General features: G+C 35.6%; 1 protein-coding gene across 1 annotated transcript in view; it reads left to right on the forward strand.

The window, feature by feature from the left end:
• Nucleotides 1-5,779, forward strand: part of LOC121322226 (dual 3',5'-cyclic-AMP and -GMP phosphodiesterase 11A-like) — a 73,623-nt gene extending 67,844 nt beyond the window's left edge. Inside the window, exon 20 of the mRNA XM_041261881.1 lies at nt 3,396-5,779. Within this exon, the coding sequence (XP_041117815.1) occupies nt 3,396-3,605 (210 nt within the window). The 3' untranslated portion in view covers nt 3,606-5,779. The remainder of the gene's footprint in view (nt 1-3,395) is intronic.
• Nucleotides 5,780-11,139: the final 5,360 nt, after the last annotated feature.

Here is an 11,139-nt window from a genome sequence, read left to right on the forward strand (position 1 = left end):
GAATGTGTAATAGGTTGTGAAGTGTGAGTCCTTTCATGCTTAAAATCCACAATCTGCTGATGCCTGCTGCCCATATGACAAAATAACAATAGCAACATTATCAATAATAATAATAATAATAATAATAAACAATTCTCTACTTGATTTTTTTTCTTTCTTTTTTTATCTGTAAAGGTAGATCGGGTGCTAAATAAACTATAAGTCAGTTATGTTCCTATTCCGTTTTAAAGAACTGACAGCTAAAGGCTGGCTGTGGCTAAATAAATGCCACTTTAAAATTACTCTAAGGTATTTTGTGGCACTTTGACTTTTTTTTCAATGTGGTGTAAATGACTTTGTTGGCAATTTGGTTTTCTGTTAAGAAACCTGCATGCCCGATTTCAAGCAGTGGCTGTGGTTTGATTCACCAGAACTCCATAGGGGGTCTTGTTTCTATCTGTGTGAGGAAGGAAATCCTTGCAATCTAGTTTCCCTGGTTCTGTGTGCTGTGCAGAATACGAATGCAATGTTACAGCTGTCAGACGTCACCTCTTCAAAGCCCTCTAGATAGCCACTCATATCTTGCTGAGTGTTCATGTCTCTGCTGGAATGCTGATATAGAATGAATATATATATATATATATATATATATATATATATATATATATATATATATATATATTTTTTTTTTTTTTTTTTTTTTTTTTTCTTTTTTAAAGCCTTTAAGGTTTTTTCACTGTCAACTAAAAGGCACTTTTCAGAGATTTTTGGTGAATCTGAACACACAGCAACAAAAGTATCAAATTAGAATCGCTAAGGTAACCCTTCAAGAAATATATATTTTTTTTATTTTGCCGTTGATAACCTGTATACAGAAAAAGGAATGCTCAGAGGAACTCCTGTTAAGACTGTATTGGAAGTTAATTAATAGCCAGGATTTGATGTATGAAACCCAGTTGATTATGGAAAGCAGACCACACTATAAATTCAACATCACAGTTGCTACTAATTGCCAAAGGATTGGATGGGCATCAAGGCTGAATGACCCTCTCGTAGCCCAAGGTGTGATCCCTCCAGGGTAGAGTTCAACCTCAATAGTCAAGCAGTGTGCTGAATATTCATTCTAGATAAATAAGAACCTTGCTGTCCATTCAAAGTGAGTAAATGCATTGTATGCATTAAGAAAAAGGTTAACAGTCTACATGTTTTGAGTTTGTGCCTCTTGACTAATTTGTGTAACCTGGCTCAATTAAAAACGCTTTCGCCTTACATATCCACAACACCTTGAAATGGAAAGCCAATGCTGTCAAGAGAGGACTGGTAAAGATACACAACCTGGATTTTTTTCTTCAGTGCCCACAGTTAAGCTGTGGTGCTATCTGTGCCTCTTCCAATCTCTAATTTCGTTCATTATTTCTTGTCAAGCTTATCCCTAACCCCTGGAAACTGCTCTTTCAGAATGTCTCATTGGGTTTTTGTGTGTGCACCATTTATTTTAAGCAATATTATTTCAGCGAGCAGCTGTCTTATCATCAGTGTGTGAACAGAATAGAGAACCTTTAAAAACACCTTAGGGACCTCTTTAAATGCTGCATTTCACAGTCAGCTGCATCACAACAACCCTGCTGATTTCACAATACTCATTGCATACCAGTGCTCATAATGTGTTACTATGTCCTTGGCTGGTTAAAGTGATTGTAGCAGTTTTATAAATCTTACCTGCACTTCCATTTGCTACACAGGTCTAAACTGTGCAGTGTTCAAAGAAACACATGTTTTAGCAAACCTGTATTTTATTTTTAAAACATGATGTGCACTGCTCTGAAGGACATATCTGTTTGCAAGCCATGTTTTTAGACTGTCTAGCTGGCACAACCTGGGATATTTTACAAAGAGGGTGAAATTGTCCCCACCTCTTCACTGGCTGCTTTCCTGTCAATTATCAATCAAGAACCAATCAGCTGCTCCCCTGTTCATTGACATGCTTTGAGCCAATATAATGCTTTGACCCAGAAGACACTGCAAGGGTGAAATAGCTAAGGCAGTAAAGCAGGAGCAGATTTACCGGATCATCCGTTAACCTAGTGTTTTTAGATGAAAATACATTTTTATATATGTGTTTCTTTTAAAACTACACATGTGATACCTATGCAGAGCATTTTGGCAACACAGCTGGTGATGATCAAGTTGGATTTTGTTTTATTAAAAAGTGTTAAAGTTTACTAAATACTTGACCTTTATCTGTTACCTTGAATGTAGACAGTTTTGTCGGTGACTGTACCATGTAGTGTTTACCATACACTATAAAGCATATTGACCTTTTTTGTACATTCATGCTTACCGGTATGTAAATATAGAACATGTTAGCTGTTAGTCACAACTTGTTAATGCGATCATTTTCTATCATGGTCATGAGAAGAGGTAGGCAGGAGTCAAAGCCTGCGTTCACAGAGGAGCAGTGGATCTCAGTAATTCTTGCTTGGCTAACAGTAGAGCTTCATGTAAAATTCTTATTTATACCCTGGTGTTTTATTATTAGCCTGATATGCACTAAAACTTAACATCCAAGCCCTAAAACAAAGCATACGGTTCTAGTGTCAGGGCGGATAACGATTTGTAAATGAGGTTGCTCAACTCGTGGGAGTTATATTAAGCTCAGCTGCATGGTGAATGTAATGTATTCAGAGTTCTGCCTTTGGGTATTATTGACGCACTTAGAAGCATTCTGCTGAAAAAGAAAATTAAACCAGTCAGTAAGAAAACAAAACAACATCCAGACTTTATCACCAAGAAAATAGCTGTTCTTTCATTTGGATTCAAGGTCCATATTCTTTCTCAGCTCTTCTCACAAGAAAAGCTTTCTGGCTCAAGAGAAGGGCTGCGAATGTGTAGTTGGATGTAATGCCAGCCAGAGATTGATTTTATCTCCAAGAACAAAAGTGCAAATGTGTGGTACAGTTACTGGAATTTAGATTTGCACTGTTTCTCTTAGTTCCAAGCGGGTTTAAGCGACAATAAATTCTACTGCCAACCTACAAAAGTATAGTAATCTGAAATCTAACACTAGATCTATAAATACATACCAGGCTGCCCAGTTGCCAGTTTGTATTAATATCTTTGTGTTCCTTGTGTAACATGTCTTGTATATATCAGGTTGGGGTGATGATTTTTACGTCTGGTGTCAGCAGCAGTGGTATTTAGGAATGAGGATTACATTAATGCAGCTAACATGTCAAGAAACTGTATTGCTTCAGATTGCTAAATAAAAATAAAAAAAATTACACAATTACACAGTAATTGTTAAATGCTGTTGCAATTGCTATTGAATGATATTTTTTTATATAAGATGCTGCAGAGTGCAAATGTTGACAGAGGTTTTTTAAATGGTCATTTTGTTTTTGTCTTTTTTTCTCCAGACTTTGGTGAAGGTAAACCCCAAGCTTCAGCCAATGCTGGACCTCATCCGAGGAAACAGAGTGAAGTGGGAGGAGCTAAACAGGGAGAGACAACGCAGTCAGCCAAGTAATACCAGCAGCAGCAGCAGCAGCAGTAGTAGCAGTTCAAGTACAGGTACAAGTACAAGTAGCAGCACATCCTGCAACCTGTCCCCAAATAACACAAGCTAGTCCTTGGTGGTTCATTGAAGGGCTCTTTCCTGCTATTGGCTTTTTCAAAAGTCAGCCTGAGGGAAACTAAACTCAGCTGTGCTTCCAGAGTATAGCACTCTGTCTTAGCTTTCGATGCAGAGGTGGATTTTGCTTAAGCGCACAGTATTCACCCGTGGAGAAGACGAAGTGGAGGTTTCTCCTATGCAGTTACGGTGGTTTGTGTTGCTGTATGGATCGCTGCACACCATTAATATGCACAATCAGGTTTTTGTTTTGTTTAGCTTGCAGCTCTGTGCAAAACCGACAGCCCATCCAGGGCTGTTCATCGCAAATCTAATTAGCCAGCATCTTAAGGAAGAAAGTGGTTGGACATTCAGCCCGCTTGTCATTTAGTGACGCAGTCTTGGTAGAGCTGCAATTAAAATAGGAAAACAAGAAAGAAAATAACCAGTATCAAAAACATGTTATTGTTCCTGTCTGTCAGCCATTTGTCAGTCTGTATGCTTTTCCTTATACTGCTTAAAATATCTGTTGCAGGAATGGTTTTGGATTATGTCTATTTTGTACTGTACATATTTATATTTTTTAACAAAAGGAATATGTTAAGGCCCTCTCATAACTCTGTTAAGTAAACAGTGTACTTTTGTTGGTTTGTGAAAACAGACAAGGCTAAGGGGCTATCCTGGGGTTTGTAGCAATGCAAATACAAAACACAGTAACCTGTGCCTTGTAGATAAAGGATGTATAAAAAGTGCATGAAAATCCTGAGTACTGTCGTTTTATCAAGCAAATCTACATTCCCAAAATGTAGTTTATGTTGCATGTACAGTCTCAGACAAATGTATTGGCACCCTGCTCTTATTAAACCACAGTTCAAGCTAACAGATTAAGGACAAGCATTTATTAAACGCAGTAACAAAACAAATAGCAAAATACACAATTTCTAGTAATTTACCAAATAATCTCAGTCCAAAGCATTTCTATTCGATTGAGATCTGGTAATTGTGAAAGGCCATTCCAGAACCGTCATCTTAGTTGTCTTCAAGAATTCTAGTTAACAGCCTTAGGCTTTGGGTTGTTGTCATGTTGGAAGATCAACTGTCTGCCAAGCAACCTACAAGCAGATGTTATTCTTGTACAGAATGTTTTGATATATGGGTGTATTCATTTTAATCTTCAGTCACACAAATCTCTCCAGTCCTGGACCTACCTTCATGTTTAACTGCAGGTACAAGGTTTTCTTCATTAAAGGCTTTCCCTTTTTTCTCCAAAGATACTATGGTCCATTTTTGGGGAATAGTTAAAGTTAGGGTTATGGTTAGCATTAGGGTTGAGGTTGAAGAATGCTTGATTCCTATTGATATTTCTTGGCAAATTTTAGCCGGTTTGTTTTATACTTTTTCTTTAAGTGGTTTGCAGCGAGGTCTACATGCATACAACTCTTCTGTGTGCAGGTGTCTTTATACAGTTCTTTCATGGACTATTATGCCTGATGATTCTAAATCTTTCTTTAAGTCCTTGGCTGTTAATGTTGCACGATTGTTCTACCTGCTGTATCTGGTCGTCTGCTTCTTTCACGTGTTTAAGTTGAATTTATTCTGTTGTTCTTGATTATTGCTGATTGTGGATGTTGCTATTCAGTTTTTCTTTGATACCGTTCTGTAGCTGTTAACATTGTTTTAGTTTGCTACGAGTGCTTTTCTCAAATGTGAATCCAGCTTCTTTGTCTTGACCATCATCTGCTGTGTTGCCAAAAGTATGTTCTTCAAAAGATGTTGGAAATAATTGCCTATTTTTCAGGCTATTGATTTTATAACACAGCTTAATTACTGTGCAGTGGTTTTCAAATATATTTTTTAATTAGTTCTGTAACATTTTCACTGACTGTGAATGTAAAGGTGCCAATACTTTTGCCATGAAGAGATATTTGGAAGTGCTTTTAGTTTTCTTTAACGATTGTGTGTTAAACTGTCAGCAATGTGTGTATTTTGGTCTTTTGCTCTTGTCATGTTAATTTGTGGCTGATGTTGACTAAATGCTTGTATTTAACATGTTTTTTTTTTTTAATTATTTTATATTAAGTATAGGGAGACATACCTTTGTCTGCAACTGTACATACAAATCTCTTGCGTTACAACAAATGAGTTATATCAGATTTAACAACATCTGGAAGTGCCATTTAAATCTGGATATAAACATACAGCAGTGTACACAGAAAAGTACACACTATTACATATTTCTCTAAATTAAAAAAAAAATAAAAATACATATTAATTACAAAAATTCATGTACATATCTCTTCAAACTAATTAAAAAAAGGATATATATATATATATATATATATATATATATATATATATAAACACAAACAGTTGTTCTTCTACCTGTAGATTTTAATACAAATCTTGGGGGTGTACTATTGAAGCTTTTGGTTTAGGGGGGGTATAGATACTTGTTCCTCTTCCTTCACAGCATGGCATGGAATCATATAATTGTATCAAAGGGTTAACATTAAAATGCAAAGATTTTGTGTTGAAGAGTAAGCGTTACATGTGATCAGTAATCTAAAAACAACAACAACAAACAAAAAGACATGTGCCAACATGGTTTCCCCAGTAATGTAAAACTTGAAAACTGAGTTCCTTATTTTCTCATTTTGACAGTTACTTGGGTTGTATTTAAAACACGTATCCTGTTTACTTTGAATGTAAGTGCATGGGTTTTATTAGTGCATCTTCAAATTGCGTGGATTAATTGAAAAGGCCATCTTTTACATATGGTTTCAAATGTATGACTTCTGTAGACTGTAGCATACTGTTCCTTGACTTTGAACTGTCGTTTGTTTAATAGTCATTTTATTTTTCCAGAAAGTCATTTCAGTTTGTTGTTTACATTACACATTTAATTTCAGTGTCTTCTACACAGACACAATGGAGACCCAAGTCAAATAATTATTTAAAGGCATGTTATTTGGAAATGTACTATGTTTTGGTTAGTTTATTGAAATAAACCTTTGCTTCAAAAATATAATAGTCTGTGATTTTATACAGTGAGCTTTTACTCTGAGTCTTTGCTGATGGGTTGAAGGGCATTTTTGTTTAGTATGTTACAATACTAACTCCTAGTGGTAAGTAGGGAGAAAGGCATGCATATATCCAGGAACAACAGTTTTGTTTAAATCAACCATTAATATATTTCTAAAAGGAAAAACTGATACCTTGATCTGGTTTTATATTGCATTGTCAGGTGTCAATAGATTAAGCTTTTGATTTTAGTGTTAGCATTTGATGCAATAGAATATTTGTTTTTTGCTTTAAAAATAATACACAGCTAAACACAGGAACAGAATAACTAAATTTGTCTAAATGTTTGGTCTTGGATTGAATATAACAGACCGTGTCAGCAAATATTATTCTCTTTTTTGTTTATTTTTTAATTAATTTACACAGAATTAATCATTAGAAACCACTAATATATGTTTAAGTTCATGAATAAAGTGCTTGAGTGTACATAAAGAAACAAATATCAAAAACTAAATGTATTTCACAAGTGAATACATTAATGTACTATTTGGAATGTACCATGATATAAATGAGTTTGGACTGAGGTACCAGCTTTTTGCCTCCCATAAGAAATGTCTAAGTTGTTTAAGTATGAATGTGAATCCTACACAGAGCTCAGGGAAGAAAATAAACTAAACAAAGACTCTTTGCATAAGAGTCACGATTGCCATAGGCAGGATTGATATTCACCTCAGTATGGTTTTAAAATGTACTTTCTTTAATTTAGCGTATAAGAAAAAAAAAAAAAGATTTGTTTATCTAATCAACACATGGCCTGCACACTGAATGAAATAATCCTCACAGAAGGATTCCATCATCCAATTAATCTCCTTGTTTCTTAATTGACCAGAGTCATCATTTCCACCTCACCAGTTGTCAGAAGGTCAGCCTTTGCGTCTCTGAAGCAATAATGAACTAATTCAGAATATTCTGTTTAATTAAAGACGTGTGTTGCAGAGACGCTTGTAAATTAGTTCAGCACTCAGCTAATTCTGTTTCAGTAAATAGAAACTTCATGTTTCCTTTCCTCTGCCGACAGACGGGGAATTACACCACAAAATAAATTTAAAAAAAAACAGCGTAGTTTACAAAAGTTTTAAACAATTTTACAAAGCATCAACTAATGAATTATTACAAAGTGCTTTTCAAGGCAATCTCACAATAATTGTCCACTTGTGAAACAAGACCAACAATAAAAAGAAAAGAAAAATAAATCCTATCCATACAGCCAGAATGAAATCCTATACAAAGTTTCTCTAAAAACACACCAGCAAAAATTATAGTTTGATTGACAGGAATATCCTTGCTACCATCACCAAAAGTATTTATTGGACAGAGGCGGTAACTCCCACATTCATGTCAACCTTCATTCAAAGGCAGCTAGTATTTAAGCCAAGTACATATAAACATCTTTGCAGTCCGTGCTATGCTCTTGAATTAACCTCCTGCACTGCATTTTTGTCAAATTAAATATGGAGGCAGCACCCGGTGCCCTGAAAGGCAACGTCAAGAATCAAAAGCAAGCACATCAAAAAAGCTGTGATACATGCTTATATCAACTGTTTTATTCTCTAAAAAAAACAAAACCATTTGTTCAGGAAATGCTTTTATCTTGTACCAGACCCTGGTCTGCAGCAGTGCTGAGGGTTAGAAGAGGAATACAAGCGAGGAAGTGTGTGGGATTAGGGGCCAGAGGCCATGCTTCACATGGTATAGGGTTTCAAGTTACAGCTCAAAATGATGCCCTTGGGAGTACCTTATTATAATCAAGTGACAATAAAATATTCAAGGTAAGCACACAATTCATGACAAATGAAAAACTGGAGAAAAGCAACAAACTCGTGACCAAGGAAATAAGCTGCTACAGAGTGGGTGTCAATGTGTGCTGCAGTGAGTGGGTAGAATGCATCTACTGGGATACTTGCATAATACCTTGGTTTAATGTCCTTGGAACTACTACAGTCAGAGCTAATTCACACAATGTGGTATGTGGTTGGTGGCACAATATGTTAAATGTTGAATGCTGACTGAACTGCATATGCAAAATACTATCATGAGTAAAATCTATGTCACATTCTAAAAGGAATAGTTACTATAAACAAGACACACCGTGTACAGTATTTCTGAAACACATACTTTAACCATAGTTTGTAAATCCATGTCATCACAAATTAGATAAAGTATCACCCTGTATTATCCATACCAAACAGGCCCTGTTTACAACTTCTTCAAGTCCATTATATTGATTAAAACATGTATGGTTCTTTGAACTGCTGTCTTGCAGCCAGGACACTCCAATATCCATGTCCAATACTGAAACCAGGAGAATTGATTTAAAGAAGTAAATTAGCATTAGTTTCTTCTTGTGCAACCAATCCTACATCACATGATTTATGAATTCTCTGATGCATGTCTTAATGCCACAGTGGGATTACATGGTTACCCGTCCAATACAGATAAAAGCATTAGAGGTTGTGTCTCTATGCTGTCTTGTAAAACCATTCCAATCCCAAATTGCAGTCAATTTCCTTTAACCTGATTGGTCAATATGATGTCACTAATCTCTGGTAAAGAATCTTGAATGTTATCGTTCAAGCTATGTTTAATCACTGTTCCAAATCAATGCGCTGGCAAAATAAATACATACAGTAAAATGTATGTCATTAACTGTACCTTTTTTCTGCTTGATGAAAGAATATCTCCATTCTAGTACATGCCCTCTGAATGTTGTAGCCTAAGTCTGCTTCATTGCTGTCCTACATGTTCAGTCTATCAATTTACATGTAACACAGTAAAAAAAAAAAAAAAAAAAAAAAATCATGTTTGCTGTCTCAAGCAATTCAGTAACCACGATAGCAATAGCAACTATTCTCTGGTTTGAATGACAAGTTGTAGAAATCAAACAACTGGATGCAGAGGGATTTATTTCAGCATATCATAAACACAGGCACTGTGCTCTCTTCTCTAACAAAGCCAGGAGGCTTTGAATAAATCTTATAAACACACAAGTTATTGAACAGCTTAATTGATCAGAATGAACACATGCAGACTGTTACATATTTGTAATTATTAAAACGTTACCCGTACTTTTATTCTTGCATGTTTTACATTTTCTAAGAGGTAGATAAAAACAAACGGTTCTGAAACCATGTTTGCTTTTGTGTACGAGGTACCTGAACAGCTACACATACTAGCTTAGTTTTTGCATTGTGTTGTTTGGACTACTGGAAATACAAACAATGCAACATTTTTTTAATGCAGCCATTTTCTAATATCAAAAGAACCCTCACATGAGGGCATTACCATCTTTTAAGGCCCTTCTAATTATATCAAGCGCCTTCGCCTTAACGGCACAAGGCAGGTCTTACCAGGCGGGTAAAGCTCTCTTCCGAAGGTTCTATTGCTTAATTAAACATTTTATACTGCATGCACACAATCTAGGTTCTTAACTTTGTATTCATACAGTATCTTCTTTACAAAATGTGTAGGTTAGAAGTCATTTGTAAATGCTCAGCCTTAAAATACAATGTTGGAACAGTTTTACCTCCCAAAACGGGGAAAACCATGCCAAAGTATACCCATAGCAATGAAACTTCCTTAAGGAAGTGCAATCATAGTGGAATGAACAAAAACAAACTGGTCAGGTTTGGGAATTAAAAGGCCCCCAATGTGGAGCAGATGTGACTTTCTCCAGCAGCCATCTATCAGCTCTCACAAGAAGTGAAACTCCTGTCTACAGTGGGAAGTTCCACAGACATGCACATTTGAACACATTTCGCCTTCCTAAATCTTGGAATCTTTAGTGATTTAGCATTAAACCTTTCATAACAAAGTGGACGCTACACACAGTTCAAGGTTTACTCCGCTAAGTATTTTATTTTATATATATATATATATATATATATATATATATATATATATATATATACACACACACACACACACACACACACACACATATTTGTTTTAAACTCTGGGAGGTTTTGATGAAACAGATGAGATATTTCCACAGAATATCCACTGCTTAAGAAAACATTCTGTTCAGAAATAAACAACATTATTTGTAGGGAATGATGTACACGACTTATGAAAATTGTGTGAATGTGTAGTTATTGCAACTGAAAACATGTATTGCAATACCTTAAACAAACACCTATTTCGTTATTCAGGAAGGTGCAATTTAAGACCACAGGGCTGATGTAAGGATATGAGCAAAGTGATTTGTGGCTGCAATACACCCATACTGCTGCCAAAAACTGTTTAGTCGGCGAAAAGTGGGACTTTAGCAGTTACTAAAAATGTGGTGTATGTAAAGAAGGGTTTTCACCTGGCATTCTGCACCCGCGATTAAATTAGCATTTTCCCATCATTGAAACCATTAAAATTATATTCAAATGTAGTCAAATAAAGAAAAGAGCACGTAATTGGGCAGGGAATCTGGAATACTAAGCAGGTGCAAATATTATAGACTGACCCTCTAAAAATTTTGC

The sequence above is a fragment of the Polyodon spathula genome, chromosome 10 (genome assembly GCF_017654505.1).
Source record: "Polyodon spathula isolate WHYD16114869_AA chromosome 10, ASM1765450v1, whole genome shotgun sequence".
In the NCBI taxonomy this organism is placed as follows: domain Eukaryota; kingdom Metazoa; phylum Chordata; class Actinopteri; order Acipenseriformes; family Polyodontidae; genus Polyodon; species Polyodon spathula.